This window comes from Miscanthus floridulus, chromosome 8 (genome assembly GCF_019320115.1).
Source record: "Miscanthus floridulus cultivar M001 chromosome 8, ASM1932011v1, whole genome shotgun sequence".
Lineage (NCBI taxonomy): Eukaryota > Viridiplantae > Streptophyta > Magnoliopsida > Poales > Poaceae > Miscanthus > Miscanthus floridulus.
The window spans coordinates 32,815,208-32,830,351 of NC_089587.1; the positions used below are offsets into that span (position 1 = coordinate 32,815,208).

The window sequence follows — 15,144 nt, forward strand, 5'->3', positions numbered from 1 at the left end:
CCCTCCCTCCATTTCTCGTTCGAACAGGAACTGGAGAGGTGGCCGGCGGCGGCGGCGGCAGCCATCCAGCAGGCGACGCTACCTCCGCCGGATCCTCCTCCCCGGCATCCCGGCCGGTTTGCCTTCCTCAGCTCGCATCCCCCGCTCTGGCGCTGGTATGTAGTGTGGGCGGACGGCGGCGGCAGCGCAGCGGCGGGGACGGCTGCGGCAAACAGCGGTGGACTTGGGGCACGGGGCCGGCGGCAGACGCGACGGGCTTTGCGCCGATCTGCTTGGGCATCCCCCGCTCTATGCTGGTCTTGTAGTGCGGGCGGTGGCAGCGGCGTTGTACGGTGACGGCGGCGGCGGCGGCATAAGCGACGGTTGACGATCATTTAATCACTCTGCGTGGTGGCCACAGCCTCCGCCGCCTCTCAATTTTCAAGAGATCCGGTGAGCCACACACATCTCGAATCTTGGTCACATTGCAGGGATGGTTCACGTTCATTTCCTGGAGGCAACATTGATGTGAATTTCTAAATTAGGATTAGATCAGTAATCCCGCGTAATTGATACTCATGTGCTGGGACTGGGATAGGCTTAAATTTTGAACTACTTGCTTAAAATTTAGAACCAAATTTTACAGGATCAACCCCTCTGGCTTTAGCAGCTTCTCTGTGGGAAAGGAATTTGTCTAGAAACGCTTCAACTTTTGTTAATCTCTTGTAAAATCAAAGGGGAGATGGAAATATCCTGTTCGAATATCTTTTTCTTTCCTTTAGGTTGTCTGTTGCCTTGCCTTTCCTACATAATATGCTACCTGCACTCATCCGGATTTTTTTTCACTGCTCCAGCATGATGAGCGAAGATGAGGCACGAGGTCCTCTACGTTCCTTCTCGAGGCTAGATGTACCAGACCCTTGTTTTCATCGATGGCGATCCACAAAGGCCAGATCTGGTGCCTGCCGCTGAAGAGCAAGCCAAGTCCGACGAGGTCTGGTGGTGGCGGCGTACTGGCGTACATCACGGTAAACAATGTAGTTATGTCTCTCTTTTGCTTGTTCATGGTGAAAGCAAGTGCGGGGCGTCAGCAGTGGACGTTGGTGCGATGGGTGCTCAAGCGGCGGGTCACCCGGTCGTGTTGTACAACCCCTGTTGGGGGAGATCAGCCAAGAGACCGTCGAGCTGAATCGAGTTGAAATAACCTCTCGTGCTCTGTCCCACTACTTCGTTTTGGGTCCTCTGTTCTTTCGAATTAGCACTAGATTATGCACTTTTTATTGCAATTCAGTTAACTCCAATTCTTGATGTGTCAGTCAATGAGTACTTGTCTATGCTCTTCCGTCCATAACCCTGTTCAATCGTTTCTGTGGCTTATAAGCCGGCTGATGTGTTTTGTTTTGAGGAAAAATACTGTATCATGGCTGATAAGCATGACTGATACGATCAAGCGAACAGGGTGGTCACGGCGTTCCCAACAATTCTTGAGTTTTGCTTGAAATGTGACGTGAACTGCAGCCAGGGCTCATAATGGATAACAGAGGTGAAGATGAACATGAGGAAGAATTGGACTTCCATCTTGGGGCTGCTGATGATAGCAGTTCGGATGATGAAAACACGTCGTCGAATTCAAGGTTATCATCAATGGGAAAGGATATTGGTGGTGATGCACAAAGAGATGCACCGGTAAATTATCCATATGACTTCCTATTTATTTGATCAATATTGTGGGTTCGTGGGAGCTAGTTTGTGACGGTGTTTCATATGTCCATACTGATGAAACAAAACATTTGCGTCTGCAGAGAGATGGCAACTGTGCTTATGACCAGGATATATTTACGAGAATGGCAGCTGGTGCAGAGATGAACAATACATTGGATGAGTACTGGGACATAGTCAAAAAGACCTTTGCAACTGAAGGGGAGGCTTACATTTTCTACAACAAGTATGCGAGGGACAAGGGTTTCAGTGTCAGAAAGCAGAAGGTGAGGCGTGCCAAGCACTCTGGACAACTATTGTTCTGGTGGTTCTTGTGTTCTCGAGAAGGCAAGCGAGAAACAAAATGGCCAGAGAAGGAGGATTTAAGCCGTAGACCAAGACCTCTAACTCGATGTGTTTGTCAAGCAAAACTGGATATCAAACTGGATCGAACCCGTGGTGTATGGTATGTGAGTAATTTTGTGGACGAGCACAACCATGGTCTCGCCACAAAAGATGAAGTTCCATTCCTCTGGTCTCACCAGAAATTGAGGGATTTCCAGAAAACAGAAATCATGTCAATGGAAGCTGTTGGGATCCGCAAGCATGTCATTATGGATGTTCTTCAGTGCAGATATGTTGGGTACAGTGAAGTTGGCATCGTTAGGAAGAACATATGTGGTAAGAACCAAACATCAGGAAGCTAAGGGAGTGATCTAGCAACTTGTGACAGCATCAGCTTCCGCTAATTTGTACCATTGCTCTTCCGTTGTGTCTCCATGCTTTTTTTAGACCAAAGGCCTTAACCCTGCCTATATTGAAACCAAAAGCGTAACTGCTGGGATTGCCAGCTTACAGTATAGCGTTCAGACAGCATAACGAAACAAAGAACTGAGTTTAACTAACTACACACATGAGAATTTAGAAAAGTAAAGGAGGGAGCAGCTAAGCTATCTCTGCGATCTTCAGCGATCAGTCGATCATCACAAAACACCTCCAGAAAGACACCTCCAGTGAACCTCTAGTGTTAATGCGTCTCCATTCATTACAAACAAGCAGCCATCTCTCACTCGTAGCACCGCATCAAAAGCCCCTCTGTGGTCGCTCTACTGCAACATTCACTCGAAGAGGGCGGCCGTCCAATTCCTATGGTTAATTAATAAGATAAGAATTAACATTAGTTCAGTGCTTCCATGTTTGCCTTGTGCACTGGTATTTCACTGCTAAGAAAAAAGAACTGGTTCCGAGTCCAAGAGCTTGTTCGGCTGGCTTTAAGCCGGCCGGCCGGCTTATTCTGACACTCACAAAAGCACTGTTCGCGTCCTGCCAGAACAGTATTTTTCTCTCACAACAATCAGCCAGAACAATATTTTTCAGTCCTGCCGAACAGGTGCCAATATTCTCAGGGTATCAGTTGTAAATCATATAGAATTGAAATTGTCCTCACCTGTCCATCCAGAGCAGAAATAGCATCATCGAGTTCCTCCTATGCCACCATTGATACATGAGCGCCCAGTTTCTCTATCCTAGACAACCGTAGCATTAACAACTTCCCCGTGCTCGCTGAACAATTGCAACAGCCTAGAGTCATCGACTTGCCATGGCAAGTTGCCAACATAAGCTCTGAAAGCAGGTGCAAATGGTTGAACATCTCAATGGCTTTGTCAGCTTCCTCAGTGCTCATGGTAACAAAGCCAAACCCACGGCTCTGGCCAGTCTCTCTGTTGTAAATAACCTAAAATTGCACAAAATGATATCAAGTTTACAACATTGACAGAACAAATTTAACTAACTCAAGGAATATTTCTTAAAAAACAACAACAGTAGCCAAATAATGCATTTCTGAGAACATTAGACACAAGTACCACATACTTAGCCAGATGAGTATATGGCAGAAAAATACTGGGGCAACACACACATTTTATCATATGAAGGCACCATAAATGTACAGTTGTGCACATAGCAGACAAGTCATAACGAATACATAGAATCAAACGTTTACTGACCAGCATTTAGTTACAGGCAGCAACCGGAGAGCCATACTCACAAAGCTATTGCTGTAAATTCTAGGTTTCGGCAAGCGCAACAAGCAATTATACCAATTGAACATCGCACGTCGAAGTCCATAGGAAATTTGAAGTTTCAAACAAAAAAAAAGGGGGGGGTAGACGAACCTGGCCATGCGCCTGGTATCTCCGCCAGCGCCGAGGGGGAGGTGGCGCGGATGCGACGCCACGGCGGTCGCCGGGTCCGCAGCTGCTGCTCCTGCGCGCTTGTCGCCGCGCTCTGGCCGCGGCTGCTGCTGTCGTCCGCCTCCGCTTGACCAGCCGCACACCGGCACACGCGGGCCCGCGGCCAGGCACAAAGCAGTGCAGCCACCCGCCGCTGACCGCCCGTCGTGGCGCCGCGCCGCAGGCCACAGCCGCTACCCGACCACCGAGATCTGGTAGGAGAGGGACAGCCTCACACCAGCCACCGCCCACCGCCGAGTCGCTAGCGAGCGCCGCGCACGCCCGAATATATAGGAGAAGTACTAGAGGAGAAACTGACCTGGATGCGGAGGCGGGGGATGCGGCGCGGCCGTCCAGCGGAGGTACCGTCGTCAATCTGCAGGATGGCTGGAGCCGCCGCCGCCTCTCCGGTTCCTGTTTCTACGAGAAATGTGCGTGCTGACGGCGAGACGAGAGGAGAAACAGATGGGAACGGATCGAGTGGACTGCGCCTGGGCATGGGCTTGGACACAGTCAGGGTCAGCCCGAGTCCAGATCCAAACGTAATTAATTTGAATTAATCACCTAGGTGCTTTGAGATGTGTGCAACTGTCGAAAAGAGGACCACAGGAGTAAAACTCATACCAGTGGGGGTGTTCGGCTGCTGCTGGCATGTTTCAACTTGTTTTAGTTTATCCTTTCTCACGGAACATTATTGGATTATCCGAAACTATCCGAAATCTATTGTGCAGTGCATCAGCCAAACACGCTCAGTAACTCTAAAAATGTCTCACATGAATTGGGGCCTGAGGGTGCTCGCTAGTCATGTTCGCTTTATTGAAAAATCAGACTAAAAATACTAATTAGTTGTGAAAAAAATATTATTTATTTACTAAAAAGTAAAAAGTAGGGCTGATAAGCCGAGCGAATGCAGAAATGCTGTGGATAGGTTCAGAGTACGGGATCCCTTATTCTTGAGACGCCATTAATTGAGATTGAGACGCCGGCTCGGCCGGCCCGGTCCGGTCAATTATCCTCCGCCCTGGATAATGGAAACAGAAGGATTCCGGCTGTACACGACATGTATGGGCGAGCGCATGTGTCATGTGTGGATAACTTGTCCTGGAGGCAGAAAGTCTGTTCGGCAGAACTGAAAAATAAGTCAAAATATTGTTCTAGCTGATTGTTGTGAGAAAAAAATACTGCTATGACTGAAATCACCCTTTACATATTCAGTCAGCCAGCCAGCCGAACAGCCACACAGGAAGGAAGACAACGAGAGCCCGTGACCTGGAGCAAGATGAGCAGGCCTCGATCTGCTTAGGGTCTGCATGCACCCATTTGCAGCTGCCTTTGTGCCTGTTTAGTTCGCAAAATTTTGTAAAATTTTTTAAGATTTTTCGTCGCATCGAATCTTTGACGCATGCATGAAGCATTAAATATAAATAAAAAATAAAACTAATTACACAGTTTAGACGAAATTCACGAGACGAATCTTTTAAGCCTAATTAAATTATGATTGGACACTAATTACTAAATAACAACGAAAATGCTACAGTACTATTTCTCAAAAAAAATTCGCCAACTAAACGAGGCCCTTCTTTGACAATTCCCCTGCTCACAAGTAGCACATTTATGTGCTCCTTGGGTCTTGGTTGTCGATTGTCATATAGGTGTATCTCTGACTCTCCGTGAGCACTGCCACTTGATCCTCTGCTGCAGCCTGCAGGGCAAATAATAACCTTTCCAATCTTGGCACCTATACAAGGTACCATATACAAGGCAGATGTGCAAATGCAACGAGGACTTGTTTCATTATTTGCCTTCGTCTCTTCTCTTCCAATGTGCCCCCAGAACATTAATTGATGATACATGTTCACATTGATTTCTTTTGCTGATGTTATCTTTAAACGGAGGGAGTATACATATCAGAGGCTTAAAACATTTCTTGCACATCAGAACCTGTTCTTCTCCATCCATGATTTAGTCTACCTACTCGATAGAGAAAAGAAGAAGAAGCCCGCAGCAGCACCATATACACTTGTACTGTTTTCTGGACTCGATCACTTGGAAATGGACTCCGGACGGCACTTTCTCCACCCGCTCAGCTTACAGGATGCAGTTCAGTGGGTCATTCGGTGCCTTTCGGAGCTACCACATTTGGAAAGCACTTGCTGAGAACAAGTGCAAGGTATTTACCTGGATACTTATGCACGGGAAAGTGCTAACAACAGACAACTTGCAGGGAAGAGGGTGGCCACATCAAGATCACTGCACACTCTGCAATGAGCCCCTGAAAACCGGCCTACACCTGTGTTTGCAATGCCCCTTTGCCATGGCGGTTTGGAATCAGATCTTAGCATGGGAGCACTTTGAGGACATCCTGAGCCAACTATAGCATGCCCCCTCTCAGATCTTTTCTTGGTGGAAGGGCGCAACAGAAAAAGTTCCTAGTGCAGAGCGAAGAAGATTCAATGGCTTGATGATTTACACCTTCTGGAATTTATGGAAAGAGAGGAATAGGAGAATTTTTAACAATGCCATAGAGACAGCGTTGCAGGTGGCCATGAGAATTAAGGAAGACATAGACCTTAGAAAAAGAGCTTTTTCATAGGCGTTGCTCTTCTATCCTGATTGGGGGCTTCCAGTTGATCTGTTGTGTGACAACAGCTTTCCCCTCTCTTGTACATAAACATATCTTTTTACTACCTTAATTGAAAGGCAGAGCTCATGGCATTTCTTTTTTTTTCAAAAAAAAATGTACTGTTTACTACAAACTAGAAAAAAGGTCACCATGCTCCCTCCCAATTCATTAGCATTGTAGTGGATTACAAAACATTAAATATTTACATTTTCGTTCACTCTATTTTCCCATATTATCAAATTAATTAAGCACAAAATAGCAGCGGTGCAAAGCGCAACGTCCCTGTACTGACATTGCAAACTAGTCTAGGTATCCAAGACGCCATAGTTCATAACCAATGTAAGGCCTTGTCAGCTTAAGGACTCAATGCCAAGGATACTTTGTGGGTCACAAAACAAATGAAGGGTCAAGGACGCTTTAGGCTTTACCTTGATAGATGCTGTGATACTGTCAAGGACCTCGATCAGGATCACTCTGATTTCATACAAATATTGCGGACTGCGACATGTATACTGCACATGCTATACGTACAATTAAAGCTATTAGTAACTTGCACTTGTGGTACTTCTTTGAGAACAAGAAGGAAGATACTTCAACTATATTCGACAAAGGTCCCCTTTCGGCACATGCATATGCATGGTAGGGTAAGGATTCCCCACAACTAACCAACCACGCACGCCCCGCCCCAAGCTACCACAATCAGATCAGAATTCAGACAGGGACCTGCATCAACAAACCCGGCCAGTGGGCACCTTTTTTTTTCTTTTTTTTTGATCAGCGGTGGCCACCTTTTATTTGCACTGCAATTGGCAATTGGGCATTCAGATTCGCTAATTAACAAGTCCTTCTCCCCAGCAAACACAGACCTCTGCCATGTCCTCGCCATCCTCAACTTGGTATTACTAGTAAGCTGCCGCAATATAATGTTGTCTAGCCGTACTCTGCGGGGAAGAAGCTTATTCAAATGTACTGTACTTACAACGGCCGCAGTACATGGATCGATCGGTGAGAGATGCAGGGGCCGTTTCGTCGTCTTCACACACGGCCGTGTCGGGTTGGATCGGGCCACAAATCTCGCATGTGCCGGTGCCGGCGTGCTGCAGGGTCGTTCATCCACTCCACTGCTCACTGCCATGGACGGATCTAGCGGTGGGGCTAGGGGGCTTCAGCCCCCTACCCATCCTGAGCACGTGGAGTTTCTCTAAGTCATCTTTTAAAATTTTATGCGTACATATATTAGGTAGGAGAGGCTAAGATTAAGAGAAGATAAAAAAACATCTATTCTTTTGTTCAGCCCCCTAAATTTTTTCGTGGCTTCGTGACTGCTCACTGCTAGTAGTACGATCCAAACGCGAAGGAAAAAAGAAACTATTCTCTATGGGTTATATTTACCATATCGATCGACGTTCGACGATCGTCAGTGACCATTGGCTACGCCGTATGCAAGCTTATCCATGGCGGCGTCAGCTAGCTTGAGCAGAGTCCAACCAAGGTCTTGTTTAGATTGTAAGTTTTTTCACTTTCTCTCCATCACATCAAATCTTTGGACACATGCATAGAATATTAAATATAGATAAAAAAATAACTAATTACACAGTTTGATTGTAAATTACGAGACGAATCTTTTGAACCTAGTTAGGCCATGATTAGATAATAATTGTTAAATACAAACGAAAGTGCTACAGTGCCAAATACTAATTCCTAACCTTAATCTAAACAAGGCGCAAACATGCATCATGGACTATAATGCTACTAGTAGTAATGACTACTGTCTACTGCGGGGCAGAACAGCATGCAGAAACGTGAAAGGGGCACCAGCTAGCTTTGGATGCATACATGCACGTACCAGGCGGACCGGCCGGGGTCTCTGTCAGCGCCTCGGCGGCAATGTCGAGCCAGCGCACTCTGCTTTGGCCTCTCCTCTTCGGAGACAAGATACTAGTTGCAGCAGGCGACCGGTTAACAGGTCACTCAAGAGTCAAGATCCATCGGCCATGTTGTTGTGCTTGATTATTAGTCCTAGGCTCCTAGCTAAGGCACTGTAGTACTGTACTGCCAACTATGTTTCTTGTTGTCAATTTGTTTCGAAAAATGTGTGGTGATATATCAGTCCCAATCTGTTCAGCGTAGAGTCGAATAGATCACTAGGTTACGCTTGTCCCCTGCTGGATATGCAACCGTCATGGGACTCCTCATGTAACAATGTAAGTTCCTCTGAGTCGCTGGGGTGTCTACCTAGTATTCGTAGAACTGCTTGGCCCTGCAAATTAAAATCGATAATGATATGACGTCGCCCGCACTCCGCCTCCCGCAACTTATCAAGCGCCCCTCGTCAGTCCGCTTCTCCAAAAAAAGACAACGCCGATCCCTTCTCCAGCGCAAGGCCGCTCGCCGTGGCCTTCTCCGGCGTGGTGGCGCCGCATCCGCCGCCATCTCGCGCGGCTCCACGCTCCTCTCCCCACTACGCGCCGCATAGTGTGGCCACCCGCCGCCGCCATCTCCCGCGGCTCCCCATCCCCGCCTCTGTCCCCTGCGCGCCATGCCGTGCTCCGTCCTCCACCGCGCCCAGGCCATGCGGCCAAGAGAGGGGGCCATCGCTACCAGGCCTAGGCCAAGCGTAGGCGCAGCTGGCCGCTGCGTGCCAGGCCACGCCACCATCCTCGGCCGCTGGCTAGCCGGAACCACCCCCTCGCTCTGCGCTGCGTCATACGAAAGAAGGGTGAAAAACACATGTTGCAAGCCAATATTTCAACTGTTTCAGATGTTTCATAGGTATGTTGTAAGTGCTTCACGTGGATGTTGCAAAAGTAGATCGAGATGTTGCATATGTTGCAAGTATTTCAGAGGCATGTTGCAAGCATTTGTTCAAAAATGTTTAATCTATTTTTCAGACGTATGTTTGAAAGCGTTTTTGATTTGGATGTTGCATATGTTTCACACATGTTGCAAGAGTATGTTCCAATGATTTCAGCTGCTTCAGTCTTATGTTGCGGTAAGTCTTTTTATGTTGCAAGTGTTTTATCTAGATGTTGTATATGTTTCACACATATGTTTCAAGTATATGTTCCAAATGTTTTATCTGTTTTAGACGTATGTTGCATTCAAGTGTTTCATGTTGCAATTGTTTCATGTTTTAGAGGTGTGTTCAGAGAGTCATGAGGGCACGGCCCGGGCACTAGGGGATGGGGCGCGGCTGGGTGCCCGCGGATGGGGCGCACTGGGGGCTAGCGATGGGGGGGTGTGGCACGCCTGGGTCCTACGAGGGCGTGCTCGTCCTCATCCCGGCTCTCGGGTCTCGCCCGCTGGAAGAGAGGGGAGCAGTATCGCTGGGAAGGATCCGCGGGCACAGCGACAAGGGCGGGGTGCGCATGCAGGGTGTTGCGAGGTGGACGGGGGCGAGCGGCGCACGCGTCTGTTCAGACGTCCTAAAACTCATTAAACCTTGATTCACATCATTGTGCACAATAAAAGGAATAACGGAATCTCCAATCCAATAGGAAAATATTGGAACAGAGTGAGGTTAGAGTATTTAAATAGATTATATTAGGGACTCGGATAAGCAATTTCATAGGCATGGTTGATAATCACATAATATATAGTTTATGAACCGTCTATGTAAATATGAGCTATGGACCCACGTGTCAGACTGTCTGTTCGAACATTAGCTTAATGGGTTGTGGCATGGCTGCTACGGACTGGATTGGGGGTACTTATATATAGTTTAGGTATCTAGATTTACAAAAAAAAAAATTAATTTTGGGATTTGGATGAGAATAATGTAATAGTTTAGGAACCTCTAAGTATAATTTACTTGACATTTTATGTTTTACTGATCATGAAAACTTCTAATAACGATTCATATATCAATGACACTAATAAACAAATTTATATTGAGACCTATGATAATAATTTAAGCGAGTTATTACTTCAGATAAATTTATGTATTTTAACTAAAATATTATGTCCTACCATATTCATAGTATAACTGTAAAAAAAACCTATTTTTTATAAAAAAAATAATATCACACACATAATACTTTAATACGAAAATTTAACATCTTAAACAGTGGGGAAGGTTAGTACAAATCAATGGGTGGCTATGACCTCCCCTGTCTTTGAGATTTGTCTTGGATTTGCATTGTTAGGCCCCACCTAAATCTCACTTCAAGATTCACTATCATTCTTGAATGGTGCAAGTTTAAACAACCGCTTGTGTTATAATAGTACCTAAGAGTGCGATATACAACCTAAAGTCCTTATTTCTACATAAAAAAGGTTCTAAATAAAAGATACTATAAGCCCAAGAGTTTCAAGTTAACATTAAGACGAAAATTTATAGCAGTTAAAAAGACCAAAATTTGAAATTCAAAATATAGTTTCGTGACATCACAAGATATGGGCTGCAACAAGACATATCATAAGTCAAATATAGTTTCAACTAAATTAATTGAAGACATACAAAGGTGCCATGCAAAGGGGAGAAAAGTTATGGATATGAAAAACATATGGAGTAACTGATAAGTTGCCGTAATTGTATACAAATTATAGGGTAAATATATTTGTATTATGTTTGAAAAGCAACAAAGAACTCAAATATAAGTATTTGTTTTGTTAGTTGTAGGTATTAAACACAAGAGCATCTTCTGGAGTTCCAAAATAAAACAATTCGTAAATCAAGGTGTTGGGAATTTAACTTCGTTAGAAAACATAGCCCCAAACTTTGGAGCTGAAACCTTAAAATTTCATAACAATATCCGTTTGCAGGGAAAAAGGGAGCGAAGGCAACATTTTGACTTCGTATGAAAAGATTTGGCTTCGCTTAGAAGATGGAGAAATCAGGACGTAGAAGAAGTCGATACCAAGAGCGAAGACAGAAGTTTGGCTTGGCTAATAAGAATTCGACTTCGCTGATTAACGAAGATAAAGAAAGGCGGAGCAGAAATCAACTAAGTCAGAAGACAAGGTTTCCCGGAAGAATGATGGCTAAATAAAAGAACGAAGACTGAAGTAGTGCAAAATGACCACTTCGCCCTTGAAGTACAAAAGGGATGTAAATATTTGAGTTAGGGGTAAAATAGTCATTTTATATAAAATACGAAGACCGGGGCCCTATAAATACCCCATCTGACATGTATAGTACGATCATGAAATGAATACAACTTTTTCTTGTGTTTAAACTTTTGATGCTTGAGTAATTTCTTACCCAACACAAAGAGTTTTCAACTCGTTAAAAAATATAGGGAGCATATTTGTTGGCTTTCTCTAACCATTTCCAATATCTAACTCCTAAAAACTAGAAGACAATATTGCACCAGGAATACCAATCTATTTCTAACGAGAAATTTTGATATTTAACCCTCATACGTACGCCTCTCAACATTTGACATCCAATTTGCAAGCCTTTTGAAATTTAACCCTGTGCACATGAATTCCTTTGATTCGAGGGATTTCTACCATTTTCTCTCCTTTTCTATTTTCAATAGTCTCTCCTCACTGATCAAGGCATGGGAGAAGGCCAAATTACACCCTCACCTCCTGACTTGGATGCACTTCTCCCCCACCTCGCCCCTCGGTTCTCGCGGCTTGCCGGCCGGTGGAAGGGTTGTATCGTCGCCCAAACGCCGGTGGAGGGCGGAGGGAGCAACTGTGCAGCTGCTGATCTCCCCCAAACCCTAGATGGCAGGCAGCTCCGAAGGGACGGGGGAGTAGAGGAGGGGGCCGGTGGGGGAGAGCGGTTGGCATCGGGTGGACGACGACAGGACAGCCGGCGGCGGGCTAGGGCCGGCGCCGGAGAAGACCGCGCGTGGCTCCAAATGGGTGGGGAGCAGAGGAGGGAGCCATCGGGGAGAGCGGTTGGCGTTGGGTGGTCGACAGCGAGTCAGAGTCAGGTGGACGGCCAGCCACGGGCGGGGACCGGCGCCGGAGAAGACTAGGCGGCGGCGTCTAGCACACTCGCCCGCGTCCGCTAGAAGTCATGCACAGTCACGACGTGAGCGTCTGCCATAGTCGAGACGAGTCCGATGAATCCTTGTGAGAATAGATGGGGGTGGTTTAGTCTTTTCCCGTGGCCGGAGTAAAGAGGAGAATATATTGAAAATAGAAAAGAAGAGAAAATGGTAGAAATTCCTCGAATCAAAAGAATTCGCGTGCATAGAGTTAAATTTCGAAAGGCTTGCGAATTGGATGTCAAATGTTGAGAGGCGTGCGTATTAAAGGTTAAATATTAAAATTTCTCATTTCTAAATTACCTCAGCCACTTTCATACTTTCTCTCTTGTACATTTGTATTGGAAACCATGTCCTTTCTCTTTATTCTTCCACATGTCCTTCCGCCTCCAGATCAGCCGATTGTATACTTGTGTGTATCTTTCCGCGCAATTGGATCCATTTTCCCTAGAGCAGAAGGATTAGGAGTTGAGATTAGAAATTGTTGGAGAGATTTTTTTTTTCAATCTTGTCAAAAGTTCAAGATTGAGAGTAAGGTTTTGGAAGCTCTTGGAGATGCTCTGCAAGGCCTATTTGGCTTGTCGCTCTTGCAACATTGTCTGGCCAAGCAGCAACCCAGGTCCTCAATTTCGAGTAGCTAGCTGGAGGCCTGGATTATTGCTTGGCAGGCATTTGCCTGTCAGAGCAGCAACCGAATAGACCTCTGATGCTCATGTCGATAGATCATTTGACCCCGGAAAAGGATTGAAAATTTTGCAAAAATAATACTCGAAAGATTGACTCCTTAATTATGATGACACTTGGGTGGATAACAAGTGGGTCTATCTATGTTTATGAATATGGATCCAGTGTCAAATCTACGAACAACCGATGTTTCGAGTCACGCTTAACTGTCGACCAATTATGGCTATCCTCTTCCGCGTGCCTCCCTGGATATGTACGTATCGTTGGGTGCAAGTGCAATTGCAAAAGGAAAGATGTAGCGCTAAAAAGGCGGCAAAGCTGGAGATGCGTTTCATGATTAACGCAGCGCTCCTAATGGCAGCTTGGTTCTTCACAACAACAGCTCACATGGCAATGGGAGGAGGTTGACAGCGCCAGCCCAACCAGCGGCCACGAAAACCAGCTGCGAAACCCAAGCCAATCATTCGCCGTTGGATGCGGATGCCAGGAGAGGGTACGGTACGATCCCTTCGTTGCCGCTGGACGCTGGTCTGGTCAGCACTGGCCTCATCGATCGGCTCCAGCCTCTAGTCAGAGGTCAGCCTCTCCAAAAGCGTGTGTTTGGAGTAGGGCTAGTCGGCAGTGTAGGCCAGAGAGACCTGTGTGCGGCTGTGCCTATGCACAAACCTACTTAACCATTCAATTGCAAACAGAACTAAGGCCGTGTTTAGATCACCTCTAAATTTCAAGTTTTTTCACTCTCTCTTCATCACATCAATTTTTAGCCGCTTGCATGGAGCATTAAATGTAGGTAAAAAAAATAACTAATTGCACAGTTTAGTTCGAAATCACAAGATGAATCTTTTGAGCTTAGTTGGTCCACGATTGGACAATATTTACCAAATAAGACGAAAGTACTACTATTCATCGGTTTGAAATTTTTTGCAATCTAAACATGGCCTAAGAATTTGCTGGTTCTATCTATGCTTCTGCAAAGCGAGGAGGATATTCGTCTCACCTGCCGGCAAGTGGTTGGATTTTATTGGAATAAACAGAAATTTTCGTCATGTGCTTTACTTAAATATATAGTTGCATTGGCCAGCTTTACCAGGTAATATTGGCTGGTTTTCTATGTGATTTGGAGCGCCTTCTGGTGTTATATATGTTAAAAACTTAGGTTCACTAGAGTAGATCTAGCGGATATAAACTTTCATTTAGGATATAGTAAACCCTAAAACATGAACTAAAACTGAGAGAGATAAAGAGAGGATGAGAGTGGGGAGAAGTTACCGACCATCGGCAGGCTTGGCAGAGGAGCTAGCCATGGTGTCGATGTAGAGTAGCAGTGGAGTCCGGCGACGGTGTGGACATCGCAGTGGAGGCGCGGTCACAGAGGCGGCGATGAAGACGCGGCGGTGGCGGCTTCCCTCTCTAGATCGGCTTAGGGTTAGGATGTAGGTGGGGTTTATGGCAGCTCAGATGAACCTCGTGCCTTGTGCCCTGGCCCCCACCTCTTTTTATGGCGCTGTGCGACGGGGTCCACCAACCATAAATAGGGTTGGGCGCCCCCGATCTGGACGCAGATCAAGAGCCCAATTGGTCATTGGGCCAAGTTGGTAGACATCAACATAACATTCTCCCCCTTGATCTCACCTTATAACTTAAACTTAACTTACTTTATCTTTTTCTCATTCCATCACAGATCAGTGCATAGAGCGTGCCTCATCGTTACGGTCAGTTGCCATTAGATTAACAGCTACAGTGCACCTCTCTGTTTTGAAACAGATTCTCATCTAGACCCTTATTGTCCAGGAATCATAGACTTTCCCTTAAACCCATGCCGACTAAGTGTTCTATGAACACGTTGGGTGGTAAGCCTTTTGTAAGCGGATCCACGAGCATCTTTTCTGTACTTATATGCTCAAGACTAATTATATGATCCCGGACTTTATCTTTCACAACATAATACTTTATGTCAATGTGTTTGACAACACCACTTGACTTA

The 15,144-nt window shown here is 45.8% G+C and overlaps 1 protein-coding gene and 1 long non-coding RNA gene across 2 annotated transcripts; one reads left to right on the forward strand and one right to left on the reverse strand.

The window, feature by feature from the left end:
* LOC136471520 (protein FAR1-RELATED SEQUENCE 5-like) lies at positions 1–2,384 on the forward strand. The gene is made up of 3 exons (XM_066469250.1): positions 1–432; positions 834–1,665; positions 1,782–2,384. Exons 2-3 carry the CDS (start codon positions 1,510–1,512, stop codon positions 2,382–2,384), a joined length of 759 nt encoding a protein of 252 aa, XP_066325347.1. The 5' UTR covers positions 1–432; positions 834–1,509.
* Positions 2,385–2,475: 91 nt separating this feature from the next.
* On the reverse strand, positions 2,476–4,375 carry LOC136471521 (uncharacterized). The gene is made up of 4 exons (XR_010762057.1): positions 4,228–4,375; positions 3,852–4,120; positions 3,125–3,412; positions 2,476–2,823 (listed from the first exon to the last, which is right to left on the reverse strand). It is a non-coding gene; the product is annotated as an uncharacterized lncRNA (long non-coding RNA).
* Positions 4,376–15,144: the final 10,769 nt, after the last annotated feature.